The sequence below is a fragment of the Hyperolius riggenbachi genome, chromosome 3, assembly GCF_040937935.1.
Source record: "Hyperolius riggenbachi isolate aHypRig1 chromosome 3, aHypRig1.pri, whole genome shotgun sequence".
Lineage (NCBI taxonomy): Eukaryota > Metazoa > Chordata > Amphibia > Anura > Hyperoliidae > Hyperolius > Hyperolius riggenbachi.
Genome location: NC_090648.1, coordinates 234,333,155 through 234,352,358, shown reverse-complemented (window position 1 = coordinate 234,352,358; position 19,204 = coordinate 234,333,155). Strand labels below are relative to the sequence as shown.

Below are 19,204 nucleotides of genomic sequence, written 5' to 3'. Positions count from 1 at the left end.
TTTGAGACTTTGTAATTTATTTATTTTTTGCCATTTCAGTGGCATTTCTTTACACGTAAGAATATATTTGATGGCCTTTATTTAAAGTGGATCCGAGATGAACTTTTACTCATTGCATAATTGTGTTCCTTTCCTATTGTTTATAGGGCATTCCTCAAGCCAAATACTTTTTTGTTTTAATACTCTAATTCCCTATAAACTAAACAAGCCACGCCCACAGGTTTTCAGAGAGCCAAGGCACTTTCAGACAGTAGCAAGGGCTCATGGGAGCTCAGTCTGGGCAGGAGGAGGGGGAGGTATTACTAGCCAGAGATTTCAGAGGCAGAGGGGAGGAGGAGGGGGGATTAGGTTTTTTGCTCAAGATGCAGATAAGCCTGCCTCTGTGTAATGTTTACAAACAACATGGCTGCTGTCACTGTATCACAGGAAGAAATATCCATATTCTATTAAAGCTGTTTGTCATACCCGGGGGGGGGGGGGGGGGGGGGTTGATACTGTTATCAGGGGGGAGCTGGTTATAGTGGGCCTTGGTCGGTAAAAAGTAGAAATCCGGCCCTGAATATAAGTTATACATGTTCAGAAGTGTAGTGTCTATATGCAATGCTATGTAAATATATTATACAAGATATGACTGCTAGCGCTTCAAGCTTATCAATAAAACCACTGAAGGTGCGTCCACACGTCCACACAATTGTCTCGTTTGAACGACATGAAGTGCAAATAACAAGTCGTTCAGAAGTCCTGTACACACTGACCAACAAAGTGGCTGATACCCTAATTTACATGTCATTTAACCAACTTGATAATGGACAATGGACTGGATAGGACAATGGTTTAGATTAAACGACTGATCAATTGACTGTATGTTTGAACATCTATTAGTTGGAAAAACGACTAGAAGTCCTTTGTACACATGTACGGACCTTACAGTCGTTTGAGCGACAGTTGGTCCAACTGATCCGTGAACCAGATCGGGCACACCGGCTGTTATCAGTTGCTCGACTGTGCGTACAGACGTCCAACTTGTCATTCCAACGACAAGTCAGAAGACAAGTTGGGCGGAAAATCAGGACGTGTGTATGTACCTTAAAGAGGACCTCCAGTGAAAATAATGTAATAAATACAATAATTATGTATAAATTATTTAGTCAGCATTTGCCCATTGTAAAGTCTTTTAAATCCCTGATTTACATTCTGACATTTATTACATGGTGACATTTTTACTGTTAGCAGGTGATGTAGTTGCAGCATGTTTTTTTGGCAGTTGGAAACAGCTGTAAACAGCTATTTCCCACAATGCAGCAAGGTTCACAGACAGGAAACTGCCAAGAGTACGTACTTTTCTTGTTTCTTGTGGGAGGGGTTTCACTACAATATCAGCCATACAGCGCCCCATGATGGTCTGTTTGTGAAAAGGAATAGATTTCTAATGTAAAAGGGGGTATCAGCTACTGATCGGGATAAAGTTCAATTCTTGGTCGGAGTTTCTCTTTAAGAGTTGTTAAAAGCAGTGGTTATCACTGTGATGCTTCCACAAAGTATAGTGATAGTATAGTGGTTCAGTCCACCAGTCACAAAACAAGTAAACATCAGATACAATTCTGTTTATGCGCCTCTTTCTCTTGCACTTCACTAAGTTTTCATACATTTATATATCTGTTGGTTGGCAGTGCTCATCGGATAGCCAAATCCAGTGTCTTGCCACTTCAATACTGTACTGCTTGCTAAACACAGACCTAATCATTAAATACATGCTGGTAGCACTTTTTAAAATGTAACTGTCAGGCATAAAATCAAAAATCAATTCTTTATTTTTATCTGGTAAACAAGTAATAAGGATGCTAACCAGGCAATCCAAAAGTTAAAAATCACTCTTATTTTTCTTCTCCATAAAAAAATCATTCTCCAGTTTCCCTGACTCTTATTTGGTACATCTGCCGCACAAAGTAAGTTGCAGTGCATGCTGGGTTTCTTTTTTTTCTTCTTTTCTTTCCCCTCAGACTTAACTAATACAGCCTGATTGACTGAAGCCTCTTTTCCTCCTGTTTTCCCCTCTCACACCTCTGTTCCTCTCCGATTGGCCAATATTTCTCAATGAACTTTCTACTACAGAGCTGGGTGGTAGTGTCTTAAGACTGGGAGGGGGCAGTTAATGATACACAAACAAAGTAAGGGAGGAAATGATGTCAGGATTGGCTTCCAGATAGACACAGACAAAATGGAAAATCCTAAGAAGGATTTTATCTTTTTTACTATAGAAAAATCACTAAAATCAAAATGTGGACAGTGCAATACATATGTTATGTAAGAAGAGCAAGTATTTATCTACTTATAAACGTGTTTTTTTTCCTGAGATAGTATGGCTGACAGCTCCACTTTAACGAGACACTGAAGCGAAAAATAATATGATATAATGAATTTGTTGTGTAGTAGATAAATACTAGAACATTAGTAGCAAAGAAAATATTCTCATATTTTTATTTTCAGTTATATAGTGTTTTTTTATAACATTGCATCATTCTCTAATATTTGCAGGTTACACACTACTCAGCATTCTAAATGATTTTAAAGAGCAGGACAGTGAACTATTGACCTGTCCTCTGCAGGAAAAAGAAGATACAGTGACTGACAGTTGAGATAACAAGCTTCAGAAAACAGAGCTCTCTGCAACTTTGAAAGTTGTGAAGCTCAATGGCTCTTTTGCATAGATAACAACTGAAGTTTCTTAACTCTTCCTGTACTGGAAACAATATTATACTTATGTCTCTGCTCCTAATGTATTATTTCTTAGCTGTACTACAAGTACAAATCATTATATCATATTTTTTTCAGCTTCAGTGTCTCTTTACGTGTCTGCTGCAGACACCTGCCAGAAAAATACCTGCGTGAGATAGTAAAGTGCAGACAGGTATTACAATCTTTTTCTTGAAAGACTGAGGTATGGTCTAAAATTTCTAAAGCTACAAAAAGTACCGGTATCTCACAAATTGTGGTCTCAAATGTCATATGAACTATGAGTCATACTGCAGCTAATGTTGAGAATGTGGTCTGGAAGTGTGGTAAAAAAAATTCTGTTTTTATCCAGATGACATTACCTACTATGTTGCTGTGGTTTTAACATGTAACTTCTTGAAAATAAAAATGTAAATGTTTAAACTGTTTTACTAATTTATTGTAATTGTCCATTTAAAACTAATCTAAATGGGGTCAACAAAACAAAACCCATTAAATGTCATTACTATACATCTTAACCACCATCACAGCACCATACATTTAGCAAAATGGGACTCGAACGTCCCAGCAGGTCTCTGTATTGCTAACACACCCCTGCCTAAGATTGTTCTCCTCCATCGGCATTTGGGCGGAGCCAAATTAAAGGCATTCATGCTTTTCCGGCGGTGTTCCTCTGGCCACAGGGAGAAGTCGAGAGACGGCTCTCCCCGCGCTTGGCAAAGTAGGGGAGGATATCAAATACATTCCCCTACTGATAATCTAGTTTGTCCCTCTATGGACATAAATCGAGTATGGCTATTGCCATCACCCAAATTACAGGGATTCCCTCCTGCGCCACTTACGGTCTATGGTGTAGCCCAAAGCAGGTGCTACACAGCTTGGAGCTGTCACCGAGAACACCTGTCTCTAGAGAGTCAAAGAGGCACGGTGCTGAGCCTGGAATTCCATGTGCTAACCTTAATCCTTGGGATGATCAGTGAAATGCTAATTCCAAGTTAATGCAAATGTTGTGAAAATTACCAAATAAATTAGCATTCCATTTGCATTAATTCTGAATAATTAGTGTCTCATTGCTAATGGCCACTCCTACTTATTGCTAAAAGTTTATTAAGCATTCTTCATAACCAAGGAAGGTGACAACATTATTTTCTAATGTATCTAAACTTAGATTTCTCCTACCTTTCCCCTGAACAATAATCAGCATAACAAAGATAATAGCAAGGTACGGAAGGAGTAAGGAAGCTAAAAATATTATTATTATTATTTATTAGATTTATATAGCGCCAACATATTACGCAGCGCTGTCATGTGCATAATACTACAGAGCAAAATATTCTGGTCACATACAAATTTCTGCTAAGCCAGGGAGGGAATCCAATTTAGCCAATCAAGAAGAAGGTGGGGGAAGGGAGGGGGGGCTCAGCAATAGAGCCCTAGGAAAGAGAATTTGTAAACTTGACAGAACTACCTCTGCTCTTCTTCGTGTAATCCAGTTGCATTCAAGCTTTGGCGAGTAGATCCAACCCGAACCACCAAGAAAACAGTTGAGAGAAGCACACGTATTATCTGATCTGGGATTTAAGCAAATTTGGTAAAGAAAAAGTTACAAAGCTGGGGACTCAATTGGATTTCCTGGTTGCTAGAACACACATGCTGGTTGTACTTCTGAGGATGGAACTTGGGCCAACCATACAGCTCGACCCTGCTCCTCACTCACATCCTGAATGAGCTGCTGATGCCTGAAGTTAAGGAACTAGGAGCCCTACAAAAAAAAAAACAACCTTTCTGCAGTACATTCATAATCACAGCACTGGACTGATCTTTTCTAACAATCTCCTACGCCACATGAGAGTTTCTTTTTTGAGCCAGATGTCTGCTTACAATATCAATCTTGCATTATGGCTTTAAACCAATGCCTCATAATAATCTCCAAGATAGTGATGGAAAAGACTGGAATAGTCACACAACACTCGGACCCCAGAAACACAGCTCATATATTCTGCGCTCAACTTTTGGGGAAACACAAAAGTTAACAAAAATAAAATAAATCAACCAAACTAAGAACACATGTACTGACTGAGTTGCTGACTTTAACCTGAACATTCTTCCCAAGGATATTGGTAATCTCACTTCTGTAATTAGGGGCATTTGTAGATCATATGTAAAAGATCACCTTTTACACATTGCAAACAATGGGTCTTTGTTTTAAAAAGTTGTCTTAGAGTCAGGTAGAATTTATGTAAGAGGGGTTTGGAGTTGGGAGATCATGAGATCATTTGTGGTGCATTAACAGAAAAATGGGGGCAGCCACACAGCCTCCGATGAAGCTCCCTGCTTGAAACAGCCGCCAAGCTCTTAGTACCTGGCACCCACCAGCCTTTCACCCACTCTGGTATGTGCAAGTTCAATTAATTCTTTTCACGTATGTAACATAACAGTAAATATTTGTGCACTATATGATTAAAGGAACTGTTGCAGTGCTGGCCACTGTCCTTTTTGTTTTTTCTGCACAGACAAATGGGGAACTGTCTGTAGTGCCTCCACCCAGTCATCTTTTGATTATTTATTAAAGGAATACTATCGATTCACATATTTTTTTCAATTAACACAGGAATTGTTTGGGAAGTGCTGCTAAGTACTGGTGTATACATTTTAGTAGCAACTTCTTTGTTTACTGTTAGCAAAATACTTTCAAAGTTTACTGACGCCAAAACTGACGGCTGACTGAGCCATGAGGAGAGGGGAAATTCCCCTCACACTTGATCAGTTAACTCTATGTGTAGCTCTGTGTGTGACAGAGAAGAGAGCTCCCAACAGCTGCAGATCCTGTGTCCTGTGTTTCTGACTGACCTGTCTGAAGAGAGCAGAGGAAATGTAACGAATTGTCACAGTCTTTAATACTGTTTTTGCTTTCAGAGTTTGATATGTTTGATATTTGCTTTCTGTAGTCTGATATGCAACTCTGGCTGTGCATTGAAGCAGACACCCCTTCTGCAATTGATTTGTCCCAATATAGCTAAATCCTACCCTCAATAAATTACAGTTTTTGCCTCTGATATTTAACATGAAAAGTAGGAAAATGTTTACACAGCTACTTAGACATTATTTGCACAGTCATTTTAGAACACTTGGGTATCGATAGTATTCCTTTAAGCTTTTCTTGCCAAGCCACTTTACTTTTCAAAGGGAATCTATTATGGAATGATGGATAACAGTAAGAAATTAGATCTCTCTTAAAAGATACTTGGGCTAGGATTCATAATACATTGCCTGTCAGCGGAGCTAGTGACATCCTCTTCACTCCTCTCTTCAGCCATGCCATACAGTTGCAGCTCCCGTCCCTGAATGTCATGTGACGTGCATTAGGGAGCCACAAGGAGTTACACTGTGTGGTGCGGTTGAAGAGGACGTGTAGCTAGCTCTACTGACAACAGGCTGTGTATGCCGTTGCTACCATACTCTGCTCACTTTGGGAGGGTGGCAGTGGTTGGTTATAATGTACTGCAGGGGAGGGGGCAGACAAACTGATGGGGGGGGGGGGGGTTAAGAACTTTACAAGGGGCCAGGCCAGCTCAGTTTTGCTGAGGGGCACTGGTTCTAGTTACACCCCTGAAAGACCTACAAATGGGTAAAGCAGCTATTAAGGTATGATATATATATATATATATATATATATATATATATATATATATTTATATATATATATATATATATATTTTTTTTTTTATTAAATAAGTATTTCATCCCCTACAACAGAGCCAGATGTCTGGCTACCATAGATTTATATGCCCATGTGGCACACAAATTGGAAGAAGGCTGGTACAAACATTTTCTTTTGGGACTGTTCTGTTAAGGGAGAAAAGATCCTCCTTTCCTCAACCAGAATGGATAAGATGGGTTGTGGATAAGTCTTACAGCATGACCCAAAACATAACACTAGGCAGCAAAGGAGTGGCGAAAGAAGATGCTCAATAATGTCATGGAAAGGCCTAGCCAGCCTCCAGAACTCAATCCAACAAAAACATCTGTGGGAAATGAAACTTCAGGTTACCAATCAGTAGCCAAGAAACAAGAGTTTCTATAAAGAGGAGTGCGGCAAAATCCTTCTTGAGATGTATGCAAACTTGTTGACCAACTACCTGAAATGTCTTAGGCCTGGGGCTCACTAGAGAGATTTCAGCTGTTATTCTAGGAATGGCCTGCAATTTCAAAAGCGCTTTGGCAATGTCACTCCATGGTCATGATTAAGGTGTCTGCAGCATTTTCGAAGTGATTTCATGCAGGAGATGCAGGGGCCAAGATTGCATTCCCTCCAATCACTCTGGAAATCACAGTATTTACTGGCAAAATCACTCTAAAAAACATGAGCATTTTTAAAAGTGATTTGCAATCTCTAGTGGGCCCCAGGTTTTAGAGCGACATTAACATTTGCTGGAAATTGGTTTTTAGAATTTCAAATTGCAGCTGAATGCCCTCTAGTCTAGAGCAATGTGTTGAATCGCCTTGATTCCACGTTTGGCCCATGGCCCCCCAAATGAAGGGGCCTGGGATGGACAAAGTTGTCGTTAGTTTCATCTAGTGTGTTTATGTAGAGCTTTAGAAGAGGTTGATTACATGAGTCAGCTAGCAACAACATAGTGGAGCGCACTGCAGACTGCTTGTAGTTCTTTCCATGTTAATATAGTATAGGTGCAGTATTGTAGCCTGTAGGCAGAGACAAATTTACATCACAGGAGCCTATAGGCACATATGTCTTGGTACCTTAGACTTCGCACTTCATGAACCTACAAACCCCCTCCGAACTGCACAGCAAGTGTTTTGGTAGGCCCAGCTGTCACTTTTCCCTTACTTTCCTTGCCTGTCATAAGCAGCTACAGGTGTCCCTTAGCATTAGATAGCCAGATCTACCCTCAGTATTAAGTAAATAGAGGTGCCCCCAAGTATTAGGTAGCTAGAGGAAACCCAGTATTAAGTAGCTGGTGGTGGCCCTGACTGAAGGAAGATTTAGTCATAGTAATGCCGAAATCTGGATGAGTAACCTCTCATTTACGCTCTGCTCAGGACTCTGCATAGGGAAGGAAGGATGGAGGGAGGCACTAGGGGAGGGGAGCAAGCCACCTTTTCATAATCAGGCGCTTGTAGGCACATGCCTACAATGCCTTATGGTAAATCCGGCCCTGCCTGTTGGACTTTGACCAGACAGGCTATGCTCTATCATGGTCTATTTATAGTTAGACATTAATGGTACAAACATGGAAACTAGAGTTTAGTCAAGGAGTCCCAGTAGGAAACTTAATTGACTAGCACTGCTTCCTACAATAGGGTTGCCAGGTGTCCGGTTTTAGACCGGACAGTCCGGTTTTTGGCCGCTGTGTCCTGTCCAAAAAGGCATGTTAAACCGGACAATTAAGATGTCCGGTTTTATGCCTTTTGCCCATGCCCGTTTCTAGCCCCAGCAGCCAGGGAGGGAGCGCTGTATACAACATACCTCCCTGGCTCCAAGCGCTGCTCTCTCGCCGCCGGTCTTCTCCTCTCTGCATACACGCTTATACACACGCTGCTTCCTGTTTAGCCGGAAGCAGCGTATGTATACGCGTGTAGGCAGATGGGAGAAGACCGGCGACGAGAGAGCAGCGCTTGGAGCCAGGGAGGTATGTTGTATACAGCGCTCCCTCCCTGGCTGCTGCTGCTCACTATACATCTGAGGGGGGAGCACGGAGGGCGGCCCGGGAGAGGGAGGGAGAGGTCGGGTTGCCCTCCCCGCGGCTCCGGCTCCCCCCTCCATTATGGGGGACAGCTACCTATCTAACCTATCCTGGGGGCACCTACCTAATCTAACCTACGCTGGGGGGCAGCTACCTATCTAACCTATCCTGGGGGGCACCTACCTAATCTAACCTACGCTGGGGGCAGCTACCTATCTAACCTATCCTGGGGGGCACCTACCTAATCTAACCTACGCTGGGGGGCAGCTACCTATCTAACCTATCCTGGGGGGCACCTACCTAATCTAACCTACGCTGGGGGGCAGCTACCTATCTAACCTATCCTGGGGGGCATCTACCTAATCTAACCTAGGCTGGGGGGCACCTACCTAATCTAACCTACACTGGGGGGGAAGCTACCTATCTAACTTACACTGGGGGGCAGCTACCTATCTAACCTATACTGGGGGGCACCTGTCTAATCTAGCCTATACTGGAAGGGGGGGCAGCTACCTAATCTAACCTATACTGGGGGCACCTACCTATCTAACGTATACTGAGGGGCACCTACCTATCTAACCTATACTGGGGTGCAGCTACCTATCTAACCTATACTGGGGGGGGGGGGGGCATCTATTTATCTAACCTATACTGGGGGCACTTATCTAACCTGTATTGGGGGCACCTACCTACCTAGCTAGCCTTTAATACAGGTGACAACTATACTGGCTACCTATATTGGAGACACCTACCTAAATGACCTATACTGGGGGCACCTACCTATCTAACCTATGCTGGGGGCAACTATTGCATTATTTGCATAGTTTTCCAGTTTTGTAATAGTTTTCTGCTCTGTCTCTTATTATGTGCATTTACTGGTGAAAAGCGGTCTCTTATTATGTGCATTTACTGGTGAAAAGTGGTCTTTTATGTGCATGTACTGGTGAGGACAGTTAGTGACATGGCTATGTACTCTGTAATGTGCTGCAGAAGATGTCAGTGCGATATAAATACTGTAAAAAACATTTTTTAAAAAGCCCATTGCTTAGCCCCACTCTACATAAAAGTGCGCTTCTGACTCCGCCCCTAACTCCACCCCCTGTCCGGTTTTCTCCATCAGCCGACCTGGCAACCCTAACAATAAATTGTGGCAAACTCACTAATTTGGTAGCGACCACGAATTTGTAAAAAAAAAATAAAAAAAAATTCTAAAATGTCACTCCAAGATCCTGGCCTGCTGGGCTTCAGGCTCTGTTTACTAAACCTATTTGCTTGGTACTGTTGATATGGTTCCCTGCTGGGCCCCCTCTGCCAATCTTCCTAAGGCACTGCACACTTCCCCTATTTGAATCAAGAAAAACTTAGCATGAAAGATAAAAATAAAATATTGAACACAGAAAATGATATTCCCTTTCACACACATCCCTAGAAGTAGCTGTCTCAGCAAGCAGCGCTGTAGCATGAATATTTAACACATGCTAACATTCTATTTCCTTCTTCGTAAGTCCAGCAAAGCCGCGTCAAGTCACGAACGAAAGACGCCAACTATCACAGCATGGAACCCCGCTCCAGTGCCAACAAAATGTATGATGTCACGTCTTTACTCTCGTCGCGAGTTTTACCGAGATCAGGAAACACGGGTTTGGGGCGTGGTCAGCTGTGTAGACACTAGACAGTGTGTTCCAAGCCTCGTTTTGAAAGACACGTTGGTCTATGGTCTGTGCGGGGAATTGCAGAGAGCAGGCCACTTACCTTATTCTAGGCGTATATGGCGGCTTCCTGCTGGCAGTAGGTGAGTATGGTCTGTACAAGTGAGATCGTCTTAGCAGGCGAGCTCCGAGTTGCGCTGTACGAAGTATTGACAGTGAGAAGCGCTACACTGACTGTAGTCTAGGTCTTCCGTTCCCTCTGTAAACTGCAACAAATACTTGTGTGTGGATTGGTTTTGTTCTTCTAAGCTTACATTTGTAACCTGGTGACTTACATCTGACTTACATCTGCATAGCACCCAACTGTCCCTCTTTTGGAGGGACAGTCCATCTTTGGGAGGCCCTGTCCCTCTTTCCTCCTCATTTGTCCCTCTTTCAGGACTTTGTCTATATATATATATTTTTTTTTTCTCTACTAAAAAATGTGTTTAATCTGGATGTCACTGTGTAACAAGCAATACGCTGCTAGAAAGCAAATGAGATCTATTCAAATATAAAAAAAAAAGAGGCACAACTACCGGTAGCTGCACTCAGCTAGACAGTGCAGTTTTACCCTACCTGGCTACTTTTTCATACCCCCTGGCTGGAAAAAAATTCTGAGAACACTGAAAACCACTTACCTCTGGCTCCCTCCAGCCCCTGGCAACTGACCTGTGCCCTTGCCGCAGCTCCGGTGGCTCCTGGTCCCCTCTGGTGCAGGGGCTGACCTCGCCAGGGTTGGCATCTTTCTCCATCATCTTGCTTTGCACTGTGCGGCTCATTGAGTCGCACTGATGTCATCCGGGCTGTTCTCAGGCGCAGAACTACTGTACCTGCGCAGTATGGTCCGGATGACGTCAGCGCGACTCTTAGAGCCGCTCGCGCAGGTGGCATTTTGTGCCAGAGGGGACCCCGGACCTCCAGCGTGGAGCTGCGGCGTGGGCACAGGACAGCTGACGGGCTGGAGGAAGCCCGAGGTAAGTGAATTTTTTTTTTAAATGTCCTCTGATGTATCCTTTAACCACTTGCCGACCGCGCACTAATAACGCGCGTCGACAAAGTGGCAGCTGCAGGGCCAGCGACGCAGTTCTGCGTCGCCGGCTGCAGGCTAATTAATCAGGAAGCAGCCACTCACGCGAGCGGCTGCTTCCTGTCAATTCACGGCGGGGGGCTCCGTGAATAGCCTGCGGGCCACCGATCGCGGCTCGCAGGCTAAATGTAAACACAAGCGGAAATAATCCGCTTTGTTTACATTCGTACAACGTTGCTAACAGTAGCAGCGTTGTACCAGATCAGCGATCCCCGGCCAATCAGCGGCCGGGGATCGCTGTCACATGACAGGCAGGAGCCTGTTAGAGGCTGCACAGGACAGATCCGTTCCTGTGCAGCCTCTGATCTCCGGGGGGAAGGGAGGTAGGAGAGGGAGGGGGGGAATGTCGCCTCAGAGGGGGGCTTTGAGGTGCCCCCCCCCACAAACCTCAGGCAGGCAGGAGCGATCAGACCCCCGCTGCACATCATCCCCATAGGGGGGAAAAAAGGGGGGCGATCTGGTCGCTCTGCCTGCTACCTGATCTGTGCTGGGGGCTGCAGAGCCCACCCAGCACAGCATACAGCGCTGGTCCTTAAGGGGGGTAAAGCGTGGGTCCTCAAGTGGTTAAACTGATATATTACTATTTTTAAAATGTCAATATGAAGAAAAATGTACTAGCATAGAAACGACCAGTGTGGTATTGAATTATAAAACAACATATTTTTCTTTTAAAATCTCTATAGTATGTGTGATTAGGGGTGTGATCAGGGGTGGGGCAGGGGCATGACTTAGGTGTCCCTCTTTCTCATCTCAAAATGTTGGGAGGTATGCATCTGTGTATAAACATTGCATCTTTATTGCTCTGTTTTGTTTTGTTTTTTAGGTTACACAACAGTATGTAGTAATATTAGCCTTAAATTTGCTGCATACATACATAGCCAAAGCTTGGGTTGCTATAGATCAATAACCGTGATCATTGTCACAGATGAGTGACATTACTTGAATGATTTGCTTTAGAATTTGAAGCATTGTAATTGACTGTAGCTATATGCTCATATTTTGTGTGCATGAAAAACGCATGTGAGAAAATTTGGGTGCCCAATTTCGGCTAGTAAAATCTTGGTTACATTTACAGATAGTGTAACTTACCGTTCTAAAATATTGGTAAATAATACTGATATTTTACTACAACTTATGTGTCCTCACACCATGACTGCACCCCCCACGCCTAACCTTAAACCCCCCCATGCCTATCCTGAACCAACGTTTGCCGCAATTACGATAATGTTAGGCCGCCGCTGTAGGCACCATTATAAAGTGTGGAATTTTGTCGACCCGAGTGCACCCAAATTTCACAGTACAGCCGCAATTTATAATGTTGGCTATGGCGATGCCCAAGTTTCTGCCAATAATTGGCGTCCAAATTTCCTGCCTCTTATTTTTTCCCAGGGCCACAATAATTGTGACAATCGTGAAGTAAAATCTACACTATGTACAGTTGACCTTTGATGTTGTTAGCATACTTGTGGTGAATGAGCAAGCTGGACCATTTACAGTTTTTTGTTGTATTCCTGCCACTTGTTTTTCCCTTCTCAACATGCTACTCAGGTGAAAGCTTAAAGAGAAAGCGTAACCAAGAATTGAACTTCATCCCAATCAGTAGCTGATCCCCCATTTCCCATGAGAAATCTTTTCCTTTTCCCAAACTGATCATCAGGGGGCTCTGTATGGCTGATATTGTGGTAAAACCCCTCCCACAGTGTGATGTCAGGACCATTGTTGCATTGTGGGAAATAACAGCTGTTTACAACAAGCAAGCAACAGCTACTTCCACTGACATCTCCTGCCAGCAGTAAAAATGTCACCTTCTGATAAATGTCAGAATGTAAATCCGGGAGCGGAAAGCTTTTACAATGGGCAAACACTGACTAAATCATTCATACATAACTATTGTAAACATCAAGCACTTTTTTTATTACGTTATTTTCACTGGAGTTCTTCTTTAACAGTTTGTCTATACAGATCCCATTTCTAAACTGCCAGTCAAAACAATAACTAATGATTGTTTCCTGGGACCTTTTTTTTTTGTGTGTAGCTTAAAGGTGACCTGCAGTGAGAGGGATAGTTTTTTGGCTTTAGTTGCAACAAGCTGCCAGTGAAGTCAGAGCAGAGTCAAAGTCTCTGATCTGCATGCTCATTCCGGGCCAGTGACTTAAAGGAGTCCCCGGCGATGACGTCAGGCCGACCTGGGGGTCAGCCTCTACTGCTCCTGCGTGAGCGGCACTGTCAATCACCGCCACGTGGACCGGAGCGTACTGCGCAGGCGCAGAATGGAGCGAACCATGTGGCGGTGATTGACAGTGCCGCTCGCACAGGCGCAGTACAGACTGACCTCTAGGTCGGCCTGATGTCATCGCCGGGGACCGGGAAGCTTCACAGGCGAACGGCTCACCGCAGAGCTGCAGCGAGGGACATGCTGGGAGCCCCGGGTAAGTAGCACTTATTGTCCTCATATCCCCCTGATGACTCCTTTAAAGTATCAGAGGCAGAGCACAGGAGTAAGGAAACTGGTATTGCTTATTAGCAAATGTAACATGAAAGCCCCTGTATGCCTCTCGCTTCAGGTTCCCGTTAAGAAACATTCTTGCAGCAAACAGTAGGCTACTTTAGTCGACCATAGTATCTCATCAGTGGGTAACTTTAGGAAGTGTTTAAAACAGGGATTCACTTTAGACCCATCTACTCTCAAACAAAATCAAAATATCATAAAATTGTGTTGTAAGCAAAAATGTTTTAATCTACAATTGTTTATTTTTTTTTTTTTTTTGCCTCCAGGTTCGAAGTGAAAAATGTCTTTATATGATGATATTGGAGTTGAGACCAGTGATTCTAAAACAGAAGGATGGTCAAAAAACTTCAAGCTCTTACAGTCACAGCTACAAGTCAAAAAGGCAACTCTTACACAAGCAAAGGTAAAGCTCTTTACCTAATGCTAAAATGGTAATTGTGAATAATGACTTCAAGTGAACCTGTAAACCTCAATTAAAATACTTACCACTGTAGAGGGAAGCCTATGGATGCTCCAGAGGCTTCCCCAATCCTCCACGACCCCTCTGCTGCCAGCCGGGACCCTCTTTGTGGCCGTACTCCCCTCCATGCAGGGGCCGTACTTTGCACCTGTGCAGTGCGGCCGCACTTGTGCATGGAGGGGAACATGGCTGGAAGCACAATATTCAACAGAGGGCCAGAATGGAGGGGCGTAGAAAGATGGATCTATTGTCTGTCGAAGGCATATTTAACAATGACATTTCAGGACAAATTCTCAGATCGAGTTGCAATTAAGTAATCACTGAGCATGTAAAGGAGAGAAAGCTCTCTGCTTCCCTCCTGGATACAGCAGAAACTTTTCTGCGTTGTTTTTCACAGCTTAGTTCAGCTCAAGTCAGCCATTCTCATATGGGAAAGATTATCAAGTTAACTTCTAAGTGAAGTGAAAAGTTTGAGTATTAACCCATCCAGTAACATGGAAACCAATAATATGTTTTTGGCTGTTAGTTTTTATGCGGTTTTAAGCATAAAACGGACTGTCCCTGTTGAAGTTATTCAACTGGCTAGGTCGAATGCCACTTTCTTAGGCCTTGGACAGCCTTTGAAAGTATTTGTGTCCCAGAGTAGAGGCTTGCGCGGGTCCAATTTTTCATACCCGACCCGACCTGCTACCCGCAACCCGCTTTCAGCTGAATTTGATACCCGCTACCGCACCCGACCCGCTTTCAGCTGAATTTGATACCCGCAGACCCGCATTTTCCATTTTCTTCTAAAGTACACATTTAAAGCAATATTGAGGACCTGTAAAGTAAATAAAACCTTTTTTTATACACAAACCAAAACCAAAGAAGTGTTTTTTTTTCAAATATTTTTATTGATCAAATTCCGAGACAGCACTGACATTACATTCAACTTATATGACATGTATAGTACCAGGTTATAGCACAGTTGTCAAACCATGTATAATATAACAGCCAAATTGTCAATAACAGCACGTCATGTGTCCCAGAACTCCATTTTAGTTTCCTCCCTCCCCCCTCCCTCATGGGTCCCCCTGCCTCCCACTTGTTCGTCCTCCCTCCTCCCCCCCCCCCCCCTGCATGTCTCAACTGTTAGTTTCCTTGTACCATTCTTGTTCAGATTTTGATGGGTATAGGACCATGTCCATCTATAAGTTTGGGTAGTGGGTCATCCTACCTCGAGCGGGCCCAGTGTACCATGCATATGCTCTGTTAGATACCATTTGGTCAACTTAAAGTTCCCCATTAAAGCAATTCTTTCCTCCAATGATAGTTGTATGACTATATACTTTTTCCAGACTCTAAAGAAGGCCTTGGTTCTTTTATCTTTAGCATGCAAAGTATTTAATTTATCTAAAATGAAGAGGCGGTGTAGTTCTTGCTGTACCATGGTCACTGTGGGCGGATCTTTGTCTAACCATTTCATGAAAATCGTTTTTCGGGCTACCATTAGCAATATATGTAATAAGGGCGTTGATTTTTGGTTGATGTCATTGATTTCTTTGGGGAAATAATTAAATAAACACAGATATTGATCTTTCACTAGTTTTTTTTTTACATAGACGGTTGGCATAGAGCAATACCCTCTCCCAGAATTTCCCAATGGCAGTGCAAGACCATATGCAGTGAAGTAAGTCTGCCTCTTTAAGTTTACATTTTGGGCAATATGGGCTGTAGTGCTCTGGCGGTTGTCTATATTTGATATTGAATGCGAATTTCGCTTTGTGGATTAAAAGAAGATGAGACGTTCTCCAAACTTCACTGATAATACAACTACGGATCGCATTCCATCCTGCTGTTATCTTGTCGACTGCAGTTTCGTCTTGGAGGGTATTGCTCCATGCCTTAAATATCTGTCCTTTTGTCTTATTTACCTCTAATGTCTGGAGCCACTTATATAGGTCAGATAAGGATTTATCTTCTCCCCCCGGCAGTATGTATCGGTCAAAACTGGTAGCTTCCGCTATTGGTTTCACATCTCGCACCAAAGAGCTGACCATGGACTTCATCTGTAGATAGGGGAGAATGTCACTACTTTGCAAGTGATAGGCTTGTCTTAGTTCCATAAAGGGGATCCAGTTCCCTCTTCTAATGTTGAACATGTGTCCTAATGTTCTTATTCCTTTCTGTTCCCAGGCAGAGAACCCAGACTGTTCTATGCTTGGGGGGTAGTTTGGATTACCCCAAATTGGCAGATATTTAGAAATCCGCCCGGGAAGGCGAAACATTCGTCTCACCGCCTGCTAGGCCGCTATTGTGTCTCGGAACATTGCATTTACTTTTAGTCTGAGGGGTAAGTGTTTGACTCTGGCATGTAAAAGACCCACCAGCGACCAAGGTAGTGCCATTTCAGCTTCTAGATTATAATTGGAATGCTTACTTGTTTGGTTAAGCCAGTCCCTGACATGCCTCATAATGGCTGCCAAGTTATAGGCTCTTATATTTGGAAGGTTAAAACCTCCTAATTCTTTTGGGCATTGTAGTTTAGCCAACGCAATTCTTGGTTTTTTGCCCTTCCACAGGAATCTGACAAAAGCTGTATTTAACGACTGCAGATCCTTGTGCCTGAGTAGGAGTGGGATTGTTTGCAGGGGGTACAGAAGCCGGCCCATGGAGACCATCTTTATTAGTGCAGCCCTACCTGCTAGCCCTATTGGCAGGTTGTGCCATCTGTTCAATTGTTCTGTAATGCTTTTAAGCAAGGGAGTATAGTTACATACATATAGTTCTGCTGGATCTCTAGGGATGGTTATCCCTAAATATTTAAATTTCGTGGTACCAATTGCCACTCCCAATGATCTCCATGCTCCTATTGGTGCTTGCTTGGATAATGGGAAAAGTAGGCTTTTGTCTCTATTTACTTTATATCCCGTTAAGGTACCTAACTCTTCTAGTATCTGGAATATTTCTGGCAATTGTCTAATGGGGTCCTGCACAAATAGGAGAGCATCATCCGCAAACAATGCCTGCTGAATATCTACCTGCCCAATCTTAATTCCTGCAATTCGTGTTCTCAATACAGTCATCAGTGGCTCCAGCGCTAGATTAAAGAGCAAAGGGGATAGTGGGCACCCCTGTCTCGTACCCTTGGTTAATTGTATGGAATTAGAAATGTTGCCCTGGGTAACTATTCTTGCTGATGGGTTAGAGTACATAGCTTGGACCGCTTTTGCGAAAGCTCCTGAGATTCCCTGCCTCCGCAGCACTGCCTGCAACCAATCCCACTCCACATTATCAAAGGCTTTTTCTGCGTCAAGCACAAGGACCGCCGTGTCTTTGTAGGTGTGGGGGTACGCTTTGGTATGTTCAAGTACCGCTAGAATTTTCCTTACATTACTCACCGCAGATCTGTTTCTTACAAAACCCGACTGGTTTGGGTGTACCAACTTTGGAACTATCTGTGCAAGCCTGTCGGCCATGATTTTTGAAAAAATTTTCATGTCCTGGTTTAACAGGGAGATGGGGCGATATGAACCCGGTTTTGTGGGATCTCTCCCCTCTTTTGGAATGAGTTTAATGTAGGCTAGCTGGCCTGTGCTGGGATATTGGCCTGTATTTAAAATGGAATTATACACCCGAACCAGTGAGTCTGCCACATCTTGCTTCAATATTTTAAAAAATTCCGCTGGAAACCCATCTGGCCCTGGAGATCTTGCGTTGGCTAACAGTTTAATAGTTTGTAGTACTTCTGCTTTAGTCACTTGTGCGTTCAACATGTCAGAGTCATCACTTGTAATAGTGGGGAGCCTAATCCGTTTGAGCATATTGTCTAGATCTTGGACACCGGTGGAGGCCCTCGTATAGAGCTCAGAATAAAACTTGGCAAAGATATCGTTTATTGCTTTTGGGTCACGGGTGGTGGTACCAGTCTCTGTTTGAAGTGCAATTGGAGCGTCCTGTTTTTTAGTCTGATTGGATGCCAAATTTGCCACCAACCTTCCCGCTTTGCTTTTGCCTTGTTTCTCATCCAGGTTTCTCTGTTTTGTTGGGAGGGGTTAGCTATAAATTCCTTTTGTGCCTCTCTTGCCTTACCTATCGTTTCTGAGTACTGTTTTGTAAGTTGCTTCTTCCTTGCTGAAACATAGGAAATAATACGGCCTCTAAGCACCGATTTAGCAGTCTCCCAAAACAGTACTGGGGTTTTTTTATGTTGTTTGTTATCGTACTCGTACTCAACCCACCAGCTGTGTAGAAGTTGTTCAAACGCTTCGTCTCCATATAAGCTCGTGGGGAATCTCCAGATGAATTCAGTGGTTCTCTGTTTTGCCTCATATATTTCGATTGCTATTGGTGCGTGATCTGAAATAAGTATTTCTCCTATTGAACAAATCTTAATTTTGTTCACCATTCTATCTCGCACCAAGAACATATCGATTCTTGACCATGAGGCATGTTTTGGAGAAAAAAAAGTGTATTCTTTTTCGAAAGGATTAAGATACCTCCAGGCGTCCACTAATTTAGACTTCTCTAACATTAAGGCCAGTCTAGTGTCCGTTCCACGTGGTAGCACGCTCGGGCGGCTCCTATCTATCTTATGGTCCACCACTGAGTTCATATCTCCCCCAATTATCAGTGATGTCTGGGTGATGGAACTGATCTGATTTATCAGGGCGTCAAAGAACTGCTTATTTTCACCGTTAGGCGCGTAAACATTTAATAGCGTTACCTGCTCTGTGGCTAGTTGGAAATGAAGTTGTACCCATCTCCCATTTTTGTCCTGGTCTTGTTGTAAACATTGGTGTTTAAGATGTTTGTTGATTAGTATAACCACCCCTGCTTTTTTATGTATTGCTGGAGAGCCATAAACCGCACCTACCCACCCTTTTTTTAAGTAAGAGATCTGTTCGGCCCCCAGGTGTGTCTCTTGGAGCATACAAATGTCCGGGCGCATCTTTTTCAGATGGGCCAGGACCTTTGAACGTTTTTGTGGCGACTGTAAACCCTTAACATTCCAAGATACCACTTTCATCATCCAAATCC

At 43.4% G+C, this 19,204-nt stretch overlaps 1 protein-coding gene across 2 annotated transcripts in view; it reads left to right on the top strand.

Moving 5' to 3' along the window:
• Window positions 1-10,113: 10,113 nt before the first annotated feature.
• The window catches only part of RBM17 (RNA binding motif protein 17), a 61,033-nt gene continuing 51,942 nt past the window's right edge, over window positions 10,114-19,204 (top strand). For both annotated transcript variants that reach the window (XM_068272632.1, XM_068272631.1), the window contains exons 1-2: window positions 10,114-10,230; window positions 13,992-14,128. In XM_068272632.1, the coding sequence (XP_068128733.1) occupies window positions 14,006-14,128 (123 nt within the window). In that variant the 5' untranslated portion in view covers window positions 10,114-10,230; window positions 13,992-14,005. The remainder of the gene's footprint in view (window positions 10,231-13,991; window positions 14,129-19,204) is intronic.